This window comes from Neoarius graeffei, chromosome 28 (assembly GCF_027579695.1).
Source record: "Neoarius graeffei isolate fNeoGra1 chromosome 28, fNeoGra1.pri, whole genome shotgun sequence".
Classification (NCBI taxonomy): domain Eukaryota; kingdom Metazoa; phylum Chordata; class Actinopteri; order Siluriformes; family Ariidae; genus Neoarius; species Neoarius graeffei.
The window spans coordinates 42689601-42716090 of record NC_083596.1 but is presented as its reverse complement, the minus strand read 5'-3'; the positions used below and the strand labels follow the sequence as shown (position 1 = coordinate 42716090).

At 42.6% G+C, this 26490-nt stretch overlaps 1 protein-coding gene across 2 annotated transcripts in view; it reads right to left on the bottom strand.

Annotated features, from left to right (window-relative positions):
• mcama (melanoma cell adhesion molecule a) overlaps nucleotides 1-17510 on the bottom strand; it is a 134157-nt gene extending 116647 nt beyond the window's left edge. For both annotated transcript variants that reach the window (XM_060913457.1, XM_060913458.1), the window contains exon 1: nucleotides 17380-17510. In XM_060913457.1, coding sequence (XP_060769440.1) covers nucleotides 17380-17440 — 61 coding nt within the window. In that variant the 5' untranslated portion in view covers nucleotides 17441-17510. The remainder of the gene's footprint in view (nucleotides 1-17379) is intronic.
• Nucleotides 17511-26490: the final 8980 nt, after the last annotated feature.

The following is a 26490-nucleotide window of genomic DNA, read 5'->3' as shown; positions in this document are numbered from 1 at the left end:
CGGCCTTTTCCACTAAGCTACACTAGATCCTGTCCTGACAAGGACTGATTTGTATCTTATTTTCTTCCTTCGTCTGGAGAAAACACAAATTTTTGTGCCTCTGTAATGATCTTGATAGTGAGGTTTTTTTTCCCTTAGTATTTAATTGGGAAGGACTGAGAAGACCAAGCTCATGCAGATAAAGATCTCAACCCGCTTCCAAATCTACCAGCTGGGTCTCAGACAGGAGCTCCTTGTATCATCGTCCCTTCATTATGCTCTTGCAAAAGCGTCATGGTGGTGCTCGGCTCAGGAATCCCAGCCCTTTTGTCTTGGCTGTGCTCTGAAGCGTTTGATTTGAAGGAACGGGAAACATGGCTACCGTCTAGTCGCTGTCTCGCCTCATCAAGGATTAGAGGACTGGGCACAGCAAGCCTCAGGCTCGGGATGTGATCAAATAGCCTGATGAATGAGGGCTGCATGACTTACCGGGCCTGAGTAGAGCATGTACTGTCTTCTGAATGGTGTTTATTAGGGCTGGGTATCACCAGATACCTCACGATACGATACTATGGCAATATTTTGCCCACGATAACGATAATATCACGGTACAGCGATTCTGCGATAATCGATATATTGCAAGAAATTTCAACCACATCACGATATCTGTGTCACTGAAGAAAATCAGAATTTATTGACCACTGTAAAATTACATTTCACATACATAACTACACACTCTTGCCAGACATATATTTGTCTCTATTCCACTGCTGGCAAAACCAAGAGTTGCTTCACTACAACATACAGAAAATTCCCATTTCTGTGCTAGTATTATCAACTTTTCTGTAAGCATGGACACATCAGTGCTGCTTAACAAGCAGAATCAAATTGTTTTATGAAAACTTAAAACTTGCTCTGCAGACTGCACATACATTTCAGTGCTAACACTAATATCAATTTGTTCTTTGTAAACTTGAGAACATATACCTGAGAACATTTAACTTGTGCTTATTTTGCAGGAACAACACACTGTCTGAAACACATTGAAAAGTGCAGTGGGCATCTTAGTCTCCCTGAGCACAATTATGAAACAAAGTGCAGTGTGGGTCAGTGTCCACACACTGAAACTGAACTGAAACCTCAGTGAATCATGTTTCTTCTGAACTTATGCCGCTTTTCCACTACAAACGCGGCTGAGTTGGGCTGAGTTGAGCTGAGCAGGGCTGTTGGAGTTGCATTTCGACTACAACCGCGCTGAACCGTGCTGGCTGGAAGTGGGTGGACACATTGGGTGGAGTTAGCGAAAGTGGCTGGACGTCACGTGATGTCGTTAAGCAGCGCAAACAGTGACATCAGTGAGCTTTTAAGCGGTAGTCTCACGACCTGGATAGTAAACAATAAACATGGAGGACATGGAGTCGTTAGTGTTGCTGGTCTTGGTGCTGTGGCTTGTTGTCACCGACAACGCCAACAGATACTGGCAAGAGCGTATAGATGAGGCGAGGCGCATAAGGCTTCATAATTCTCGTAATTCGTAATTATTCTTCTTCCGGGTTTACGGTGTTTACAGATCCCAGCGTGCTCGCGGGGCGTGTGTGGGCATGTGAGGACACTCCTCCTCACCAATCAGTGCACAGGGGAGTGTCTGCTCACGCCCCCAGCCTCACTCGGCACGGTTTGGCTCGCTTCAGCCCCACTCCAAAACGGTGCGAGTTTTAGGGGCTAAGCAGGGCTGAAGCGAGCCGAGTCGTGCTGTTTTTTGGTAGTCGAAACGCGAGCCGTGTCGGGCTGAAGTGAGCTGAAGCGAGCTGAAGTGAGCTGAAAAAGGGTAGTGGAAAAGGGCCATTAGAGTAAATACTCAAAATAAAATGCAGTGTCTCACACACACTAAAATTGAAAATGCAAGATAAAGTGCAGCTTCTTGCCTTTGGCCTTAAATGACAAAATTAAGTTCACAGTTACAGTAAGTCACACATCACTGAAGTAGACGGGAGGACTTTGGCGCTGTCCAGTGTAGTTTGCTTCGGGTCGGGTTTCGGTGGCTCCGGCTGAGCTAATATGTCGGGGTGGTGTCGTGCTAAGTAAGTTCGCAAGTTTGTTGTGTTACCTGAATATCTAATTGGAGCGAAACAGGTTTTGCAGAGTGCGTACTCTTTGTCCGGCTCACTGTTTTTTTCTCCTTTCCTTTGGAATCCAAAGTGCCTCCAAACATCTGCTTTAAAAGTTCGGCGGCGTCTCTAGGTTTACGTTAACAGCCATGCTTGCTTGTTTTATTTCCTCTCTGCAACCGCCGGGGAAAAAAGAGAAGACGAAGAGTGCCTTGCAGTGAGGGAGCGGCACAGCGACACCTCGCGGAGCGGAGGTGCGGAAGTCGTACTGGATTTACAACCCGTCTGAAACATGATTTATTATTTGAAAAAATATCGATATTCAAATTTTGAGTAGGCGGCACGGTGGTGTAGTGGTTAGCACTGTCGCCTCACAGCAAGAAGGTCCGGGTTCGAGCCCCGTGGCCGGCGAGGGCCTTTCTGTGCGGAGTTTGCATGTTCTCTCCGTGTCCGTGTGGGTTTCCTCCGGGTGCTCCGGTTTCCCCCACAGTCCAAAGACATGCAGGTTAGGTTAACTGGTGACTCTAAATTGACCGTAGGTGTGAATGTGAGTGTGAATGGTTGTCTGTGTCTATGTGTCAGCCCTGTGATGACCTGGCGACTTGTCCAGGGTGTACCCCGCCTTTCGCCCATAGTCAGCTGGGATAGGCTCCAGCTTGCCTGCGACCTTGTAGAACAGGATAAAGCAGCTAGAGATAATGAGATGAGAAATTTTGAGTATCGATATTGAATCGGAAGACAAAGCATCGCGATATATCGCCGTATCGATATTTTTGCACACCCCTAGTGTTTATGATCAAAGTATTATAGAAGAAGAAGAATCCAAAGATTTCTCAGTCTGGAAAGAGAAAGAGACAATGAGAGTCTGAGAAAAAATCTAATATCTGTCAAGTCAAGTCAAATCTGCTGTCATGCACAGCAGATTCCTGAATCCAGTAGAACATCCATTGATTTGTGTGGTAGAGCATGGACAAAATGGAAGCATAATAGTATTGCTTCTAGAATAAATTACTTGGCGTGTCATCCTCACAGCATACTCACATCATGATTCCTGGTGATGCACACTATAAAAATACCAACATTTCTTTGCATTATTCCTCCAGTGATCTTTGCAGAACAGACAATCCTTGCTGCCCAAGCCTCCCCGATCAATCTTTCCTTGACATTTTTTCTTATTTAGCTTTGTCTTATTTACATCCAAAATAGGTTCGTGCAGAAACAAAAGATTGTCCAGTTTGTCCACAAAACAACACATCACAAGTGATTGCAAGTTGTAGTCAGGTAGTGTCCAGTTGAAACAAGTCAATTAGTCAAGTCAATTCAGAAGTCATACTCTAATGAAAATGCACAGAACTCAGATTCAAGTGAACAAAAGGTCTTGTGTATGGCAGACATGGCCTCCATCAGACCTAGCTTTACTTAAATATGGTTGTCATTTGGTTTAATGCAGGAATATGATGTGGACGAAGCGACACAGCTGCAAAGTCTACACCAGCACAAGGAAACCCCCACCCCCCTCCCCACACAGCTGTCTGTCCAGGAAATGGAGCCAAGAACTGAAACTCAAGACTACATCAATTTAACTTCAAGGTTAAAATTTAAAGCAGTACATCCCGAAGGTGAATCTGTTCAAGATGGCCACTATTTACACACAATATTTTCTGTCATAAGTATTACAGCTTTTGTCTATGAACCATTTGCCAATATTTGCAATTATGTGTTGTTCCAGTACAGGGTTCTAGCGAGGCCTTTTCAACGTATCGGGCTGATACGCAATGTTTCCTTACCGCTACGCCCACAATATTGCTGACACGCCTGTAAAACCTGCCGCTACACTAATAAAAAGACTTGTCAATCTTGAAAATGTGGTCTTTTGTTTAATTTTCTTTTGTTATTCCCACGCAGCAATGATGGTGCGCCGCCATGCGAATGTTCTACATTCGGACATACTCCACTCCCTGTCCACGTAAGTGCACAGTGCATAGCTGCCCGAGTAGTTCTGCGTGTAGATTGTCACTAATCATGCTAGTCTGGTTTACCTCCTTCCTTATGCTGTGTTCGCAGTGAAGTGCCATCTGTATTAAGAAGCACTTACGCACCATGCATGTACTGTAATACGTGCCAGCCCCTGAGTTAGATCTGGATAGTCATGTATTGTAATTGAATGGCTAAAGCTGAAAATAAAGCTGACACTTGGTGAACATCAACTGGTTGTTTTATTCGTATTCCATAAATATGTCACCAATATAGTTGAATATTAATTATAATAAGTCTTCAATCAAAAACAATCACAGCAACTTTTGGCAAAAAAAATCTTTAATTTTACCAAAAAGAGTGACTTTCAGGGTGGCCTGCAAGTGCCAGGAAATGCACTAGAATGCATCTCCGAGCATGTAGAACCCATGAGCTTTTGGGGGCCTAAGGCAGCCCCCGAACCCCTGGCCGTTATGACTGGTGCCGCTACGCTGATATTTTGCTCTAGTTAGAACCCTGCGGTAATACTTAGTGGATATGTAACATTTACTGTACAAAATAATACAATTCATAAACCAATATACAAACTCATACTTTATGTAGTACTGTACATCCTCTCAGAAGTGAAGGTACTTTTCCTTGTTGTTGGCCTGGTTCCACCAAGTGTACATCTGTTAATGAAAACGTGAAGTGTACCTTTAAAGATAATTTTAAAGGTGCAAAATTAAAGGCACACCACATGCACCTTAACAGTAAAGGTATGCACGATAAAGGTACCAAAAGATGCTTCCTTGATACCACCAAAGATGTTTTCTTGGTATCACCACAACAGCAATGAAAAGTACAGTTTGGTACATTGATTTCTCAGACTGGACCTTCACTTGAAATGGCATTTATTTAAAATACTGTAACAGTTTAACTGCCAATGAACTCATAGCTTAACAGGTTTCCAACATTTCCTGTGCCTGATTCTTTTAAAGCCAATTCAAAGGAGGCCAAGTTTAAGATTTCTCTTCCTGCCGACTGCACAATGAGAATGTAACCTGTCTATTTCTAAATGCTATGTGACGGAAAAACATCAACAAACCTTTGTGTCGTGTCTTTACAGCATCATCCTGACTCACAAAGACATGACTCCAATCAGATGGCATATGACAACTTACTCGTCTCCTATACACTGTGATGAACATCACTGTAGATAAGTGAGTCATCTGATCCTGCTCTATGTCATCCTCTGAAATCCAGTATTAATGTGAGCTCTCGGAACACATGTTTATAGAAGTAAGTCTCTTTTCAATATTGGATGCAAATGTGATTCATAAAGTAATCAGTGTGGATTTTATATATATATAAGTGCTGTCAAAGTTAACGCGATAATAACGCGTTAACGCGATCTCAATTTAACGCGATTAAAAAAAATAGTGCCATTAACGCAAATTCTAATTTGGCCCTGCGAGTCACCCGTAGTTCCTGCTGAGGCTTGTCGCGCGCTGCGTTTAACTGTACCAACAGGTTTACCGTCCAAACGAGATCACATGGGATTACCTTTCACAGGTGAGACTGGAAAAATACTTTTCAATACTTTTCCTTCAGTCTTCAGTTTCCCAGCTCATCTCCACCGGGTAGGTGTAGAGTTATAAGCAGTGAGCATTAGAGAATACAGTGCCACACTATGATGAACGTTTTTGAACGTATGATGAATGTTTTTATTTTTGTTATCTGTTTTTTTCTTCTTTTATGGCAAATACTTCTCTTCAAAAGAAACTAATCTCATCTCATCTCATTATCTCTAGCTGCTTTATCCTTCTACAGGGTCGCAGGCAAGCTGGAGCCTATCCCAGCTGACTACGGGCGAAAGGCGGGGTACACCCTGGACAAGTCGCCAGGTCATCACAGGGCTGACACATAGACACAGACAACCATTCACACTCACATTCACACCTACGGTCAATTTAGAGTCACCAGTTAACCTAACCTGCATGTCTTTGGACTGTGGGGGAAACCGGAGCACCCGGAGGAAACCCACGCGGACACGGGGAGAACATGCAAACTCCACACAGAAAGGCCCTCGCTGGCCCCGGGGCTCGAACCCAGGACCTTCTTACTGTGAGGCGACAGCGCTAACCACTACACCACCGTGCCGCCCAAAGAAAGAAACTAATGAAGAGTAAAATAAAACATTTTTTTTTTATTTTCACAGTGATATGCGCTTTATTTTTCATCCCTTGGTTTTCTCATCTAATATGGAAGTTATGGATGTCAGTGGCTGTGACAAGACGTGTTATGCTCTGCAATAAAAAAAAAAAAAAACATTGGTACAAAGCAAGCCCATTCACTTTTTTATGCTGATAAGAGAATTACAATGGTTTTTCATTTGACAAAAATGTGCGATTAAATTGTGATTAATCGCGAGTTAACTATGACAGTCGCGACATTAATCGCGATTAAATATTTTAATCGCTTGACAGCACTAATATATATATATATAGGTGTGATGTGTTTTTGAAGTTGACAAGTGACATTAAAAATGCAGACACCTCTAACTCCTTTATCTGTTTAGGTAAAAAATTATCAAAAGTGCTTCAACAACAATACCTTTTAACCTTCCCAAGACTGCGTGACCAGATTGGGAACTGAACAGAAGGTTGTGGAACACCCACATTGTTGGTGTCTCGATAAGTGCAAAGCAGGAGGTCTAAATATTGAGCATCTTGATACCCAGGAAACGTAAGAGTCTGAATTGATGTTTTTCCAATCAAAGGTTTCGCAAACTTTAAGCATGTTTCTCGAATGTCTTCGGAAGCAAAAAAGGCGTTATCAAAATACAGTAGAACACACCCTCACTACTATCATCATTTATTCAAGGAATACATCTCCATCATCCTGCGACTATGCTCATACTCAAGTCATCGTGTGATGATACACCTCTGATACATCACCACACGATGACTGGAATGAGTGCTCAGATCTGAGTTCACGTTTCATTTTTACATTGCACTGCTGGCTCCCCTCCCGCACCCACATGTTTCTCGTCCCCTGCCAGTAATAGCTGTGAAACCAGCAAAAGCTCTGTGTCTGGCAATTTTTCACCATGTTTGAGATCGTGCTGCTGCTTTGGATGTAAATGACCACCTGGCAAATATGTCGTCTTTTGTTGCTAAAGATGCATGTGGATGATGTTTGGTACATCAATTCATCCACTTCAGTAAACTGTATAAATCTTTTTGCAGTACCTGTGTGCTTTTATTATCAGATTTATTTCCAAATTCAAATAAAATACTGGATTGATATTCCACTATCAAGAACAATGGAGTCAGAAACTAGGCCCTTTTTTCAGTTTTTTAGGGTTTTTTTTTTCCAGAAATGTGAGAAGACTGTATTTTTTCCCCTTCCTTTTCATGTACACCTATTAATTAACCAATTTCATCCATGGGCCAAGAGACACTTTTATGCCCATTGTCTTCAGATATGGCCGTCTGTATTCAAATCCATCCTGTTTCTTTCATTGCAACCCCTGGCAACAATTAAATGGAAATGAATTCAGATAACTTTATATTGAATAGGTGTCAGGTTTTGACCATCAGATTCTGCATATTTTCCCCATCCTACATGAAATCATCACCAGAAAAACCTTGCCAGAGGTTGACATACAGTAAATCAGTCTCCAGTCTCAACCCAATTAAGAAACCCTGTTTTGATGCACCCCCTAATATCATTTACAAGGATGACAGTGTCTGCGTCAACTTGTGAATGAAAAATAGCCCTCTCTGGCAAAGTGCGCAAGGTGACCCTCTTTGTCATAAGGACCCCCCTATCTAGGGGGTTGGACTTCATGACAGTTCGCTCAGTAATCTCAAAACGGATGGCTGTCCTGCATATGAGGGGTTTGCGAGTGAAGGAGGGGGTCTAATTAATCCAAGGTGACCAGAAGGGACTTGTTAAATGCCTACGGAGAGATCAGTGTTCTGGACCGACCAATATGGAAGGGAGGGATGTGAGAGGGGTAAGAAAGGGGACAGAGAGAGAGAAAGAGAGAGGGAAATGGGTAGAGCAAGATTCTGGTAGGGGTCTGCTCAGGAAAATAGCCCGAGACCGTGAAGAGAAGTGGAAGATGGATTAGGAGTCTTGTTTTGTCTAGGTACTATAATCTTGTGCTCTCAGGACCGTATTGGTTGAGTTGCAAAATTAACTGGAAATTAACTGACGGTCAAAATAATGAATCAAAAATAAATTGCCCCAACCCACAACTGCCCAGCTTTGATTATATTTTGCCTCAATTCGAAGTGGCTTTGGATAAAACCAACAGCCAAATGAATAGCTGACCTCCCTCAACACTTATCCTTCCTCCAACATAGTTACAAAAACAGTACCACATTGCCATGACTTCAATGAAACCCTATATCTGAGCAAATCTACACAATATACATATACATTACATATACAGACCATACAAACTATATACAACAGTACTTCTAGTTTACACAATTAAAAAAAAAAAAATGGCCAAGTCATGGAAAAGGACATCTTTTTCCAGCTGTTCCTGTTAGGGGGCCACCACAGCGAATCATCATGATCCACATATGTGATTTGGCATAGGTTTTACCCTGGATGCCCTTCCTGACACAACCCTCCCCAATCGATCTGAGCTTGGGACTGGCACTGAGCATGCACTGGCTTGTGCAACCGCAGTACCTAGGTATTTTATCTAATCTGTATGTCTTTAGGAGGAAACCAGAGCACCCAGAGGAAACCCATACAGACATGGTGAGAACATGTATAAACTCCACACAGAAAGGCCCCCACTTGCCGTGAGATTTGAACTTGAGACTTTCTTGCTGTGAGCCAAAACCACTACACCACCGAAAAGAAAATGACTGGTCCAAAAATAGATTTTAACCTCCAGTAAGTAGCTTGTTCCCAGAGAAATAATAGAGTTAATAAGACTAACACATGATGATACAGTTTTTGGAGTATCATGATATTTATATATCGCAATATTGATATATTGTTATATTACTCAGACCCAAAAGTGTGAATTTTGTTTGAGGTTAGGTTAAGTACAAACTTTCCAGCCATAGAGTAGGTCACATGACCATAATATGTTTGTCAGTTATACCTCTGCCTGGAACTTAATAACTTACTGAAAACTCACAGAAGCATTCCTTCTCTGAGAGATACATCCTTATAAATGTCCGTTTTTTAGTTTCTTTTCGACATTTGAAACTCAGACAATACTTCGTTTTGTTTTGGGTTCGACAGGAGATGAGAGAGGAGACCACTTCCTGTTGTTTCTTTATTCATTCATTAATTTTCTATACCACTTATCTATTGTGGGTTGCAGGTGAGCTGGAGCCAAAACCAGCTGACATTGGGCGAAAGATGGGGTACACCCTGGACTAGGGATGTTAACCGATGACCGTTTGACCGATGGTTGACCGAATCAACGTCAATCGGTTAATTTTTTTTTGTTGTCGGTTAAAAAAAAATCAATCGTTTTGAAGCTGCCGATTTTGGAGCGGAGAACCTGGAATTCTGTGTTGTAAACGCTTGGGGCATGCCATGCGGTGTAAGGACGACAGCTGACAAATCAGAAACACCCATTCAGTCATGTCCCGCCCTCCCGCCCCAGTTGAAGACAGCTGCCACTTGGCGAAAGAAAAGTCTCAGTGTTGGATTACATTTTACTACGTAACATCAAGGAAATTCTTGACTATCAAAGAAACAAGAACACGGCGCATTAATGAAGTCGATGGCTGATTAGTCTGGTGAATATTAATGTCAACGTAATAATAATACACAAGATCTGAACTAAAACCTGGTTACTCACTGATGTTACTTAGCATCAGACAGTTGCTATATTAGCTTAGCTCCAGCTATCCCATTCCCAATGGCTGTGCACAATTAGCAGCCATGTAACCATAATATCAGTAGCTGGAAAACAACTGCAGTATGAGGTCTCTGTGGCTCACTTCGAAGAAAAGTGCCTAGTCCGTAGCAGTATGCAATATCAACACACAGCCTACTGCAGTTAACTGTAAACACCAGGGGCCGTATCGCTAAAACGTCCTATCTTCAATGAAAAGTTAAGATGGGACAAGTGTACGATAGGATTGTTTTCAATAGGCTACTCAATGCAAGCATCAGTAGTGACTGAGCTAAAGCTTGCCGCTTAGAAAATGACGGCAATTTATTGAGAACATGTTCACACTGATATTTTTAATGCCAAGTTGCAACTTAACAAAAGTGCGTGCCCCTTGCTGACAGGGCCATTTGTCCTCCGCTCCAATACAAACCCCTCGACATCAGTGCCGTGTTTGACTAAATGTTTCGCGCTGTAGAAAAGGTAATGTGAGTGGAGGGCAGCGACTGGGACTGAATGTGCGGATGCTCGCGGTTAGATTTAGAATAGATTCTAATAATTCCAATTCTAGAATTTTAAACTCATAGGTTAACCGACTTTAACCGGCTAATGAGGCTTGGTGGTCGGTCAAGATTTTTTTTAGTTTTCGCCATCCCTACCCTGGACAGGTCACCAATCGATCCAAGGGCTACCACAGAGAGACAAACAGACAGACATTCACACTCACATTCACACATACGGGCAATTTAGAGTATCAAGTTGACCTAACCCACATGTCTTTGGACTGTAGGAGGAAACCAGAGCACCCAGAGGAAACAGAAAGGTCCCCGTTCAACTAACAGGTGCAAACACAGAGCGAGTGCGAATCACTGCACCACCGTGCTGCCCGGAGTTTCTTTATTACATAGAATATGTGCAAAACCTCTTCTCCAAATTCACTGGATTTAGAAATCAGAATCAGAATCAAGTTTATTCCCAAATACGTTCTCATATACAAGGAATCTGCTTCTGTTAAAACTGAAGAATTTAGCTAAGACAAAAGTAGCTACATACATAGAATTTAAAAAAAAATTAAAATAGAAGAATCTGAAATATACAAATTTGAAAAGTGGACATATTTAAGGGGTATGTGGATGACTTGTTTAAGTCCAAGCTGTACAGGATGTCCAGAAGGTCACATAATGAAGATGGAGAAGAGACATGATAAGATTTAACGAAATCTTTACCAACATTCGTACGTAATCTTTCACTAGTCATTCTCGTCTGGAAAATTTCAGACAGGACTAAAATCCCAGAGACGCTCTGATGATTCCGCACGTAGAACTAATACCATCCAAATAGGGCTTTAATACCAAAGAAAATACTATGTAATTACATCAGAAAACACTACCATGAAATCATATTGCAGTCAAAAGTCCAATGTGTGATGAAATTTTCTGAGAAAATCTTTCAAGCAGTCTGAGGTAAATGACACCACAAAACCCAGTAATCATACATATACAGTGCCAACATATTAACATCCTGGGTTGATTTTTAAAAAAAAACAGCATTTTAGAGTTCTTTTTATAATATAACTCTCCAGTCAACCCCCTGTCAAATTTCAGCTTTAATGTTGAATTATTACAATTATTTTGTTTCATTACAGCAGCCATACGTCTGCTGTAATGACAATCAGGATAAGTGATGCCTATATTAATCACAAGAGATGGATGGATCTAAACAATAGAGTAGGTCACATGACAATAATATGTTTGTCAGTTATACCTCTGCCTGGAACTTAATAACTTACTGAAAACTCACAGAAGCATTCCTTCTCTGAGAGATACATCCTTATAAATGTCCGTTTTTTAGTTTCTTTTCGACATCTGAAACTCAGACAATACTTCGTTTTGTTTTGGGTTCGACAGGAGATGAGAGAGGAGACCACTTCCTGTTGTTTCATTAATTTTCTATACCACTTATCTATTGTGGGTTGCAGGTGAGCTGGAGCCAAAACCAGCTGACATTGGGCGAAAGACGGGGTACACCCTGGACAGGTCACCAATCGATCCAAGGGCTACCACAGAGAGACAGACAGACAGACATTCACACTCACATTCACACATACGGGCAATTTAGAGTATCAAGTTGACCTAACCCACATGTCTTTGGACTGTAGGAGGAAACCAGAGCACCCAGAGGAAACAGAAAGGTCCCCGTTCAACTAACAGGTGCAAACACAGAGCGAGTGCGAATCACTGCACCACCGTGCTGCCCAGAGTTTCTTTATTACGTAGAATATGTGCAAAACCTCTTCTCCAAATTCACTGGATTTAGAAATCAGAATCAGAATCAAGTTTATTCCCAAGTACGTTCTCATATACAAGGAATCTGCTTCTGTTAAAATTGAAGAATTGAGCAAAGACAAAAGCACATAGAATTAAAAAAAATTTAAAATAGAGGAATCTGAAATATACGGTACAAATTTGAAAAGTGGCCATATTTAAGGGGTATGTGGATGACTTGTTTAAGTCCAAGCTGTACAGGATGTCCAGAAGGTCACATAATGAAGATGGAGAAGAGACATGATAAGATTTAACGAAATCTTTACCAACATTCGTACGTAATCTTTCGCTAATCATTCTCGTCTGGAAAATTTCAGACAGGACTAAAATCCCAGAGACGCTCTGGTAATAATTCCGCACGTAGAACTAATACCATCCAAATAGGGCTTTAATACCAAAGAAAATACTATGTAATTACATCAGAAAACACTACCATGAAATCATATTGCAGTCAAAAGTCCAATGTGTGATGAAATTTTCTGAGAAAATCTTTCAAGCAGTCTGAGGTAAATGACACCACAAAACCCAGTAATCATACATATACAGTGCCAACATATTAACATCCTGGGTTGATTTAAAAATTTAAAAAAAAACAGCGTTTTAGAGTCCTTTTTATAATATAACTCTCCAGTCAACCCCCTGTCAAATTTCAGCTTTAATGTTGAATTATTACAATTATTTTGTTTCATTACAGCAGCCATATGTCTGCTGTAATGACAATCAGGATAAGTGATGCCTGTATTAATCACAAGCGATGGATGGATCTAAACAATAGAGTAGGTCACATGACAATAATATGTTTTTAAGTTACACCTCTGCCTGGAACTTAATAACTTACTGAAAACTCACAGAAGCATTCCTTCTCTGAGAGATACATCCTTATAAATGTCCGTTTTTTAGTTTCTTTTCGACATTTGAAACTCAGACAATACTTCATTTTGTTTTGGGTTCGACAGGAGATGAGAGAGGAGACCACTTCCTGTTGTTTCATTAATTTTCTATACCACTTATCTATTGTGGGTTGCAGGTGAGCTGGAGCCAAAACCAGCTGACATTGGGCGAAAGACGGGGTACACCCTGGACAGGTCACCAATCGATCCAAGGGCTACCACAGAGAGACAGACAGACAGACATTCACACTCACATTCACACATACGGGCAATTTAGAGTATCAAGTTGACCTAACCCACATGTCTTTGGACTGTAGGAGGAAACCAGAGCACCCAGAGGAAACAGAAAGGTCCCCGTTCAACTAACAGGTGCAAACACAGAGCGAGTGCGAATCACTGCACCACCGTGCTGCCCGGAGTTTCTTTATTACGTAGAATATGTGCAAAACCTCTTCTCCAAATTCACTGGATTTAGAAATCAGAATCAGAATCAAGTTTATTCCCAAGTACGTTCTCATATACAAGGAATCTGCTTCTGTTAAAATTGAAGAATTTAGCAAAGACAAAAGCACATAGAATTAAAAAAAATTTAAAATAGAAGAATCTGAAATATACGGTACAAATTTGAAAAGTGGCCATATTTAAGGGGTATGTGGATGACTTGTTTAAGTCCAAGCTGTACAGGATGTCCAGAAGGTCACATAATGAAGATGGAGAAGAGACATGATAAGATTTAACGAAATCTTTACCAACATTCGTACGTAATCTTTCACTAATCATTCTCGTCTGGAAAATTTCAGACAGGACTAAAATCCCAGAGACGCTCTGGTAATAATTCCACACGTAGAACTAATCCCATCCAAATAGGGCTTTAATACCAAAGAAAATACTATGTAATTACATCAGAAAACACTACCATGAAATCATATTGCAGTCAAAAGTCCAATGTGTGATGAAATTTTTTGAGAAAATCTTTCAAGCAGTCTGAGGTAAATGACACCACAAAACCCAGTAATCATACATATACAGTGCCAACATATTAACATCCTGGGTTGATTAAAAAAAAACAACAACAGCGTTTTAGAGTCCTTTTTATAATATAACTCTTCAGTCAACCCCCTGTCAAATTTCAGCTTTAATGTTGAATTATTACAATTATTTTGTTTCATTACAGCAGCCATATGTCTGCTGTAATGACAATCAGGATAAGTGATGCCTATATTAATCACAAGCGATGGATGGATCTAAACAATAAAGTAGGTCACATGACAATAATATGTTTTTAAGTTATACCTCTGCCTGGAACTTAATAACTTACTGAAAACTCACAGAAGCATTCCTTCTCTGAGAGATACATCCTTATAAATGTCCGTCTTTTAGTTTCTTTTCGACATTTGAAACTCAGACAATACTTCGTTTTGTTTTGGGTTCGACAGGAGATGAGAGAGGAGACCACTTCCTGTTGTTTCATTAATTTTCTATACCACTTATCTATTGTGGGTTGCAGGTGAGCTGGAGCCAAAACCAGCTGACATTGGGCGAAAGACGGGGTACACCCTGGACAGGTCACCAATCGATCCAAGGGCTACCACAGAGAGACAGACAGACAGACATTCACACTCACATTCACACATACGGGCAATTTAGAGTATCAAGTTGACCTAACCCACATGTCTTTGGACTGTAGGAGGAAACCAGAGCACCCAGAGGAAACAGAAAGGTCCCCGTTCAACTAACAGGTGCAAACACAGAGCGAGTGCGAATCACTGCACCACCGTGCTGCCCGGAGTTTCTTTATTACGTAGAATATGTGCAAAACCTCTTCTCCAAATTCACTGGATTTAGAAATCAGAATCAGAATCAAGTTTATTCCCAAGTACGTTCTCATATACAAGGAATCTGCTTCTGTTAAAATTGAAGAATTTAGCAAAGACAAAAGCACATAGAATTAAAAAAAATTTAAAATAGAAGAATCTGAAATATACGGTACAAATTTGAAAAGTGGCCATATTTAAGGGGTATGTGGATGACTTGTTTAAGTCCAAGCTGTACAGGATGTCCAGAAGGTCACATAATGAAGATGGAGAAGAGACATGATAAGATTTAACGAAATCTTTACCAACATTCGTACGTAATCTTTCACTAATCATTCTCGTCTGGAAAATTTCAGACAGGACTAAAATCCCAGAGATGCTCTGGTAATAATTCCACACGTAGAACTAATCCCATCCAAATAGGGCTTTAATACCAAAGAAAATACTATGTAATTACATCAGAAAACACTACCATGAAATCATATTGCAGTCAAAAGTCCAATGTGTGATGAAATTTTTTGAGAAAATCTTTCAAGCAGTCTGAGGTAAATGACACCACAAAACCCAGTAATCATACATATACAGTGCCAACATATTAACATCCTGGGTTGATTAAAAAAAAACAACAACAGCGTTTTAGAGTCCTTTTTATAATATAACTCTTCAGTCAACCCCCTGTCAAATTTCAGCTTTAATGTTGAATTATTACAATTATTTTGTTTCATTACAGCAGCCATATGTCTGCTGTAATGACAATCAGGATAAGTGATGCCTATATTAATCACAAGCGATGGATGGATCTAAACAATAAAGTAGGTCACATGACAATAATATGTTTTTAAGTTATACCTCTGCCTGGAACTTAATAACTTACTGAAAACTCACAGAAGCATTCCTTCTCTGAGAGATACATCCTTATAAATGTCCGTCTTTTAGTTTCTTTTCGACATTTGAAACTCAGACAATACTTCGTTTTGTTTTGGGTTCGACAGGAGATGAGAGAGGAGACCACTTCCTGTTGTTTCATTAATTTTCTATACCACTTATCTATTGTGGGTTGCAGGTGAGCTGGAGCCAAAACCAGCTGACATTGGGCGAAAGACGGGGTACACCCTGGACAGGTCACCAATCGATCCAAGGGCTACCACAGAGAGACAGACAGACAGACATTCACACTCACATTCACACATACGGGCAATTTAGAGTATCAAGTTGACCTAACCCACATGTCTTTGGACTGTAGGAGGAAACCAGAGCACCCAGAGGAAACAGAAAGGTCCCCGTTCAACTAACAGGTGCAAACACAGAGCGAGTGCGAATCACTGCACCACCGTGCTGCCCGGAGTTTCTTTATTACGTAGAATATGTGCAAAACCTCTTCTCCAAATTCACTGGATTTAGAAATCAGAATCAGAATCAAGTTTATTCCCAAGTACGTTCTCATATACAAGGAATCTGCTTCTGTTAAAATTGAAGAATTTAGCAAAGACAAAAGCACATAGAATTAAAAAAAATTTAAAATAGAAGAATCTGAAATATACGGTACAAATTTGAAAAGTGGCCATATTTAAGGGGTATGTGGATGACTTGTTTAAGTCCAAGCTGTACAGGATGTCCAGAAGGTCACATAATGAAGATGGAGAAGAGACATGATAAGATTTAACGAAATCTTTACCAACATTCGTACGTAATCTTTCACTAATCATTCTCGTCTGGAAAATTTCAGACAGGACTAAAATCCCAGAGATGCTCTGGTAATAATTCCGCACGTAGAACTAATCCCATCCAAATAGGGCTTTAATACCAAAGAAAATACTATGTAATTACATCAGAAAACACTACCATGAAATCATATTGCAGTCAAAAGTCCAATGTGTGATGAAATTTTTTGAGAAAATCTTTCAAGCAGTCTGAGGTAAATGACACCACAAAACCCAGTAATCATACATATACAGTGCCAACATATTAACATCCTGGGTTGATTTAAAAAAAAAAAACAGCGTTTTAGAGTCCTTTTTATAATATAACTCTCCAGTCAACCCCCTGTCAAATTTCAGCTTTAATGTTGAATTATTACAATTATTTTGTTTTGTTTAAAAAAATTAGCTTTTTGAAATTAGCTCGTTTTCAACAGTCAGAAACGAAAAAAGACACCTCACGCTGAACAAAGTAAGCCCAGATCAACTGAATGAGGATGTAAAAACGACGACTGGTAAGTTTTACTTGAAAAAATTTTAAAGTTTAAGCGTTTTATTTTTACCTCAGGTTTAAAAACAAACAAACAAACAAACAAACCGGACACGGCGAGCTGCAGCGTCGCTCCCTCAGGAGGCTCTCGCGCATCCCTGGTGAAACGCGCGCGCGCTCTGCTCCAAGTTTCCTCACAGTAAACAAACACAACAGCACACAAACAAAAACAACTACACTCACCTTCCTGAGTGAAGGAAAAGATAAATAGCGTGAGGAGTAAAACCGAGCTCTTTGGCACCATTTTCTCCCTTCAGTTATCCTGCACTTGGGAGAGAAAAAAACAAAGTGTGCACGCTTTCCAATCTGAGCACGCGACTGTGCAGTGGGGTGTGTGTGTGTGAGTGTGTGTGAGAGAGAGAGAGAGAGAGAGAGTCGAGGGAGGGAGGAGAGCAGGCTCAAGTTGCACAAAAATGCTCTCTTGGCTATAATGTTGTGCTTATTATACAACCCTTGTGTGAAAAGTGAGAAGGAAAATGAGTATATAGTGTATATATTTTGGTTTGGTTTGGTTTGGTTTTTCCAGCTCAAAATAGGTCCAGAAAAAAAAAAATACATGGGCGGGGTTATAAGGGTGGTACAGGATGAGATAAGCCTTGCCACCCCGACTGCCACCCCATATCTAACTCTTTTTAGTGAGTCAGATAAATTGACCAGGTGGTGTAATGGTTAGCGCTGTCGCCTCACAGCAAGAAGGTCCCGGGTTCAAGCCCAGCGGCCGACGAGGGCCTTTCTGTGCGGAGTTTGCATGCTGTCCGCGTGGGTTTCCTCCGGGTGCTCCGGTTTCCCCCACAGTCCAAAGACATGCAGGTTAGGTTAACTGGTGACTCTAAATTGACCGTAGGTGTGAATGTGAGTGTGAATGGTTGTCTGTGTCAGCCCTGTGATGACCTGGCAACTTGTCCAGGGTGTACCCCGCCTTTCGCCCGTAGTCAGCTGGGATAGGCTCCAGCTTGCCTGCGACCCTGTAGAACAGGATAATGAGATGAATGAGATGAAAAATACATGGGCGGGGTTATAAGGGTGGTACAGGATGAGATAAACCTTGCCACCCCGACTGCCACCCCATATCTAACTCTTTTTAGTGAGTCAGATAAATTGACCAGGTGGTGTAATGGTTAGCGCTGTCGCCTCACAGCAAGAAGGTCCTGGGTTCGAGCCCAGAGGCCGACGAGGGCCTTTCTGTGTGGAGTTTGCATGCTGTCCGCGTGGGTTTCCTCCGGGTGCTCCGGTTTCCCCCACAGTCCAAAGACATGCAGGTTAGGTTAACTGGTGACTCTAAATTGACCGTAGGTGTGAATGTGAGTGTGAATGGTTGTCTGTGTCAGCCCTGTGATGACCTGGCGACTTGTCCAGGGTGTACCCCGCCTTTCACCTGTAGTCAGCTGGGATAGGCTCCAGCTTGCCTGCGACCCTGTAGAACAGGATAAAGCGGCTAGAGATAATGAGATGAATGAGATGAAAAATACATGGGCGGGGTTATAAGGGTGGTACAGGATGAGATAAGCCTTGCCACCCTGACTGCCACCCCATATCTAACTCTTTTTAGTGACTCAGATAAATTGACCAGGTGGTGTAATGGTTAGCGCTGTCACCTCACAGCAAGAAGGTCCCGGGTTCAAGCCCAGTGGCCGACGAGGGCCTTTCTGTGTGGACTTGCATGCTCTCCTTTTTATTATTATTCGTCACATGCACACTTCATGCATCCTCTGCATTTAACCCATCTGAAGCAGTGAACGAGGGCAAGGTGGCCAAGTGGTTAGAGCGCTTGACCACTAAGCGAACGGTCCCAGGTTCGAGCCTCGCCTCGGACGGTGATCTGCGGCTCACCTCCTGTCCACCCAGCAGTGAATGGGGACCTGGTGGAAACACTGGGGAAGTTAAAAGGCAGCGAGGAAAGGAACTGGCCACCCTACCTCATCATGCCGACGGCCTAGACAAGTGTGCTCTCTAACAGGCACTCCCCGACATACGTACGAAAAATGTATATGGGACTCTTTTGGCCCTTTTCCACTACCCTTTTTCAGCTCACTTCAGCTCACTTCAGCCCGACACGGCTCACGTTTCGACTACCTCAGAACAGCACGACTCAGCTCGCTTCAGCCCTACTCAGCCCCCAAAACTCGCACGGTTTTGGAGTAGGGCTGAAGCGAGCCAAACCGAGCCGAGTGGGGCTAGGGGCGTGAGGAGACACTCCCCTGTGCACTGATTGGTGAGGAGGAGTGTCCTCACACGCCCCGCGAGCACACTGGGATCTGTAAACACCGTAAACCCGGAAGAAGAAGAATTACGAATTACAAGAATTTCTGAAGCCTTATGCGCCTCGCCTCATCTATACGCTCTTGCCAGTATCTGTTGGCGTTGTCGGTGACAACAAGCCACAGCACCAAGACCAGCAACACTAACGACTCCATGTCCTCCATGTTTATTGTTTATTATCCGGGTCGTGAGACTACCGCTTAAAAGGTCACTGATGTCACTGTTTGCACCGCCTAACGACATCACGTGACGTCCACCCACTTTCGCTAACTCCACCCAATGTGTCCACCCACTTCCAGCCAGCACGGTTCAGTGCGGTTGTAGTCGAAATGCAACTCCAACAGCCCCACTCAGCTCGACTCAGCCCAACTCAGCATGGCACGGCTCAGCCCAACTCAGCCGCGTTGGTAGTGGAAAAGCGGCATTTGACTTTTGACTTGAAGCAGTGAACACATGCACACACACCCAGAGCAGTGGGCAGCCCAGAGCACCCGGGGAGCAAGTCAAGTCAAGTCAAGTTTATTTGTATAGCGCTTTTAACAATAAACATTGTCGCAAAGCAGCTTTACAGAATTTGAACGACTTAAAACATGAGCTAATTTTGTCCCTAATCTATCCCCAATGAGCAAGCCTGTGGCGACGGTGGCAAGGAAAAACTCCCTCAGACAACATGAGGAAGAAACCTCGAGAGGAACCAGACTCAAAAGGAAACCCATCCTCATTTGGGCAACAACAGACAGCATGACTATAACATTAACAGTTTTAACATGAAGACAGTTTCATTGATGTTGTAACTCTTCATTGATGGAAACTTGAGTGCAAAACTGTTCATGACAACTGCAGTCCCAAAGTTAGCAAGTCAACTGTAGTCCTCAGCTATAAAAGCATTACTGTAAGAGTCCAGAGCGTCCCCTAGGTGTAACTTTCAACTGTCCTCATGGGGCCGTCCTCCACAGGAGCAATGCGATAAAACTCCAACCAGACACAGTACCTTACTCAAGGGCACCTCAGCCCAAGGCCACCCCACGTCAACCTAACTGCATGTCTTTGGATTGTGGGGAGGAAGCCTACGCAGACACGGGGAGCACATGCAAACTCCACACAGAAAAGCCCTCGCCGGCTTCAAACCCAGAACCTTCTTGCTGTGAGGTGACCGTGCTAACCACTACACCACCGTGCCGCCCTCTCCCCGTGTTCGCATGAGTTTCCTTCCTCCAGGTGCTCCAGTTTCCCCCGAAGACATGCAGGTTAGGCTAATTGGTGGCTCTTAATTGACCGTGAGTGTGAATGGTCAGCCCTGTGATGATCTGGCAACCTGTCCAGGGTGTGCCCCGCCTCTCGCCCATAGTCAGCTGGGATAGGCTCCAGCTTCCCTGTAGAACAGGATAAGGATGGATGGATGGATAAATTGACCCAGCTCACTAATTGGTGGGTTGCATCCGGCATCACATCCGCCCCGTTAGATATGCAAAACATGAAGTGGTGGTCAGCTAGCTCACTGTTCACAAAGCGTTACTATCGCTGGGGCACCACACTAGTCTTTAAATTGCCCTACGCTTGTCTTGTTTTGGGCTGTTCAAATCAAACAAACCGTGAAACTGATAAAAAAAGTTTCTTTTTTCCGTGAAGTGATAAAGGGTGAAAGAGCAAAGGATTTTACTAAAAGACAATGAGAAAGGTGTCTCTTGAACCTTTCGCTGAGATGGAAAGAAGCCGAGTCGAAGAACGCTCGAGTTTGCAGTGATCACTTTCGCGTGAAAGCTTTGTAAATTCCTCCGATTTATTTCGCTTGGATTCGCAAATCACTTTTCTCGCCATTTTCCGTTATTTTGTGATGTTTTGAAGTTCAGGAGACGCTTAAGTTATCAGATGTGTTTGATCGTGGTCATCATGTTGTAACCTAACACGTATATTTTCACTTTATTTATCAAGATGTCTTAGAAATCTTTACAAGGATGATGATGTAGATTGGGCTCCTACACTGAACTAGATAGATAAGATAATTGAGATGATCCACGGAAACAAAAAACAGAGCTCATGAGTTAACAGCACAAAACTGCTCCCCCAGCCACGCAGTTACAGTGAGCCATGATAACTTCTCCGTCCTGTTTCACCAATACCCAGGTCTTTAAAGTGATTTCTGTGGCTCTTTGTGAATGATTTGCCTGGAAGAGAAGAGCAGGGAGGATTGAGAATCGAGTGGCTGGGGTTTGTTTACACCCGATACTAAAATTTGTAGTCCTAGCTATCATAACGAAAACGTGTACAAAAAGCCCAAAAATGCCTACTTCCCTGGGGCAAAAACGATATAGGATTTATCCTGCAGTGTTTGATCCCCAGATCTTTAACCCAGCTACATATAAAAAGTTGTACGCCTCCATGCTCTTCCAGGTTTTCATCTGTTTGTCCGTGTAGATTAATGTCTGCAGCACCAGATAGTTTGAAATGTCAGGGAACTCAACGGATGGATAATTTTCCAACTCATAGGAAAAATCCTTCTTTGATAACATGTAAGGATCTATCCCATCGTAAAGAGCAACTTTCTGAAGATATCTTGACTGTGCATTGGCCTCTAAACTGTGAAAATAGTCGGAGATGGTTTCACTAGATCTCTGCAGAACGGCAGCCAAATTGGTTTGTCTGATCACCACTTCCATTCACTGGAAGTAAACTCGCAAGCAAGTCATGTGACTGAATACAACCTATAGACCCTTTTCAGTCACGTGACCTTCGTAAACGTGACCGCCATTTTGCACATGTAGTGGACTTCGGCTCGAATCAGTTTGAATGCGAGGAAGGCGACAAACGAAAAACATAAAAGAAAAAGGAGCGAGATGCAGAAAACACCTTCACTATCCAGCGACGTAGGGCATTTACAGGGCGAGCAGAGGGAGAGATATTTGCAAAAATTGAGGTTAGCAGGCTTAGAGAACGACGTTTACCTGCTTCCACCAGGATTGTTCACTGACGTACGGAAGTACACGAAGCCCTCGTCTTTACCTGACTTCGGCCCACATGATCTGTATACCTATGTCATTAAAAACCCATCGCCATACACATACACGCCAACGTCCGAGGTTCCGGAGCGCGCTCCGGCTTGCTCCAGGAGTGCTCCGGCCGAGGTTACGGAGCGCGCTGCTTAATTTGAGGGCAACCTCGGCCGGAGTGTGCTCCGGAACCTCGGCCGGAGCACTCTGGGAGCAAGCCGGCGCGCGCTGCTTAATTTGAGGGGAACCTCGGCCGGAGCACTCCGGGAGCAAGCCGGCGCGCACTGCTTAATTTGAGGGCAACCTCGGCCGGAGCACTCCGGGAGCAAGCCGGCGTGCGCTGCTTAATTTGAGGGAGAGCAAGCCGGAGCGCGCTCCGGAACCTCGGACGTTGGCTCTGGCAGCTATTTACACTGGATCCGGTGTAAATAGCTGCCGGATCATAATTACAGTAAACTAGTAAATATAGTAAAGGAAAAACTTGAGACTGAAAGGTTTTAACAGTCATCCAAATGACTGAACGTAAACATTGCTACAGTAACATGCCAGCTACTTGCTGACATTAGCTAGTCAACAATAGCTACTACAGAAGAACAAAGAGGTTACAATGGGTTATTTTAACCTATTTGGTTACACACTCGCCGCCACAGAATGTTAACAGCAATGTAATGCCTTTTCTGGCTAATTTTACTCGTCTTACCTCCAACAAAGTGGTCACTACACAAGCGTTGGTATGCCGAGGGCTGCCAATCTGTTAATGGCCGCTATCCATCTTCTCCGTCAGGATCCGATAAAATGATAACCCTTGCCTTGTTTGTTGATGGTTACTACATCCAGGTGCACAACAATATAGTGGCATGATGGAAGTCTTGCTGAAAGTAAAAACTTTCTTTGCTGCCGTTCCTCAATGTTGGCTGTGGTAAACTACTGGTAGTACACGTTCAAAATGGCGGCCGCGTTTGTCGTGACGTCACGTGAAAAGGGTCCATAAAGGCAGACTTTTTCTTTCTCTTGTCAAACAGTGCCCTGCCATTTTTTCTAGCAATTTTACAATATTATGATCATTCATCTTTCAGTGAAATTGTTCAATTAAATTTTATACTATCATCTAAGGGCGGCACGGTGGTGTAGTGGTTAGCGCTGTCGCCTCACAGCAAGAAGGTCCGAGTTCGAGCCCTGTGGCCGGCGAGGGCCTTTCTGTGTGGAGTTTGCATGTTCTCCCCGTGTCCGCGTGGGTTTCCTCCGGGTGCTCCGGTTTCCCCCACAGTCTAAAGACATGCAAATGTGGGGTTAACTGGTGACTCTAAATTGATCGTAGGTGTGAATGTGAATGGTTGTCTGTGTATGTGTCAGCCCTGTGATGACCTGGTGACTTGTCCAGGGTGTACCCCGCCTTTCGCCCGTAGTCAGCTGGGATAGGCTCCAGCTCTCCTGCAACCCTGTAGAACAGGATAAAGCGGCTAGAGATAATGAGATGAGATGAGACTATCATCTAACTCTACCTACTTATCTAGTTCAATCAGAAAAATAATATTATTCATATCATTAAAATGCATTCATCTTCTGTAAGCATTTAATCCTAGTCAGGGTCGCTGTAGATCCGAAGCCTATCCTGGGAACTTTGGGTGTAAGGCAGGAACACACCCTGGATGGGATGCCAGTCCATTGCAGGGCACCATGCACACACATTCACGCACCCATTCACATACCTATTCAAACTTAGGGGCAAGTTAGATTCACCAATTCATGTCCCAGCATGTTTTTGGGAGGTGGAGGAAACTGGAGAACCCAGAGGAAGCCTGAGAATCACGTATTTACACTAGAAGATCTCCTGAAGTGTTTTGTTTCCAATGTGTTTTAAATGTGGGGTGCTTGGGCGCTTTTACACGTGCGTGTAGATGATCTCTATCTGGGTATAGACCAATCCTGATAGTACAACTATACCTGCAATAACATATTATTGCACATGACTTCAGAGAACACGAACAGAAGTCAATTAGCAAACATTTATCCTTCTCACAGCACAATCCCTGTAGGCTAAGAAAGAGGCCTTTATTATTTTCTCACAGCTGACAGGACATTAGTGAGAATGCAGACACTGAAAAGTTGTGTGTTTCCATAGAACGTGTTGTTCTTGAGGATGGTTTGAACAAAACTGGAGATTCTCCAAACCAACGCCTCAGCTCACAGGTTGTTTGCAACCCCTGCTGTTTTCCCCACTCCACTGTCACCTTTGCAAACAGCTGCAAGGCTCTGTGTGTGTGTGTGTGTGTGTGTGTGTGTGTGTGTGTGTGTGTGTGTGTGTGTGTGTGTGTGTGTGTGTGTGTGTGTGTGTAAGTTGGGTTGAGGGGGGTCACTCCAGCTGTCCAGCCAGCCCTCACATCGTACATCACTCCCTGTTCCTAAACCAACACTGTGACACATTGTCCTCCAGCCAAAAAGGAGGGAAACTCACTCGGCTTGGTTTATTTCATTATTTCTTTATTTTCATTTACACTGTGTGCTTCAAAACATTTTACAGCATTCCTGAGAACAAGCCTAACCAATAACCACTTTTTGGTGGTAAAGTACAGCATCCAATTTCGCCTCAGTCTCACTACTATACACTTGCAGTGTGTTTTTAATAAATTTGACTCTGAAGCATATTTTAAGCCTTTAACTCGCTTTGCCAACCATAAAACACACCAGATGAACGCAGTGCATTAGGCACCCGAGATGTTCCCTCCATCTGTCAGCATTTCCGCTGTGTTTGTCCACCTGCAGTCAACGCAGCCCCTTAACTAACACAAGACTGAGGAATTAGTACAAGGAACTAACTGACAGCGCTTCTGAATTCAGGTCAGAAGGAAAGAAGCTCCTCTTGTGAACCCTTAAGGCTTGTAAGCACTGCGAGGCAGATGAAGGAAATTGTATATCTCCAGAGAGAATATAAAAGGAGCCAGGCTTTGAAGTCGACTCCAGACCCTCTTGTACCTCTGCTCTGATGGAACGAGAAGCAAAACCCTCTGAAGTAACCTACTTGTTTCCGATCAGGTTTTTTTTGGAACTCTCTTTACATTTTCCCATCTCTCTGTCTTCCCATTATGTAAACGCACTTATACTTGTCCTCTTTCTCTTCCTGTGTCTTATTTGGTCATCTGCATGTCTCATTGTAGTGTAGTGTTTGGTCAGGGCAAGCACAGGAGACAGGGATGATAGGAGGTGAAAACAGTACGGATTTACAAAAGTAAACACCATTAACAAATAACAATAGCCCTCCTACAGGTCAGGGAGCCTCCAGTCCACACACCTAAGTGTGTTGTAAACTGGCTTTCTCTAAGGCAATTGCAAATGCACACAGGTAGGACTTCATTTTACATTATGGCATGTGTTTAATATTCAACAGCCAAGGTGACAGGGTATGTTATTAAGCGACAACAACACGGTTGATTATTTTATGTAATTTTCCAATAACATCCCAGTGTATTTTATTCCACTGAATTTATAGCAATTACATACATGTTTGTATTAATTAAAGTACTTTTTTATCCCTTTATAATTACATTTAATGTTGTGGAACGTCCACAAAACTACTTCCTGTTATCACTTACATTATAGCAGTTATAAACATTCAATCATCAGTCTTTATATTTCTCTCTCTCGGAGAAGAAGAACAACAACAACTTTATTTTATCACACATACACTTAAGCACAGTGAAATTCCTTTCTGCATTTAACCCATCTGAAGCAGTGAACACACACATGCACACACGTGAGCAATGAGCACACACATACACATACCCAGAGCAGTTAACTGAACCATTAATTGAGCAGTTAATTGAAGTTAGTAAGCCAAAACTATTCATGTTACTGAGAAACCATAAAATAAAGAAAGATCTTTTCTCTGACAGTTATAAAGTGCCAAAACTGGAGACTCCTTCCAAATACGCTAAGCATCTTCCCACAGAATCTCAACTCTCTTTATATTGAGTGTCCAGCATACAATGGAGTGAACTGTGATGATAGAAATGAGAATGTATGAAAAAAAAATTTCTTAAATATGAACCTT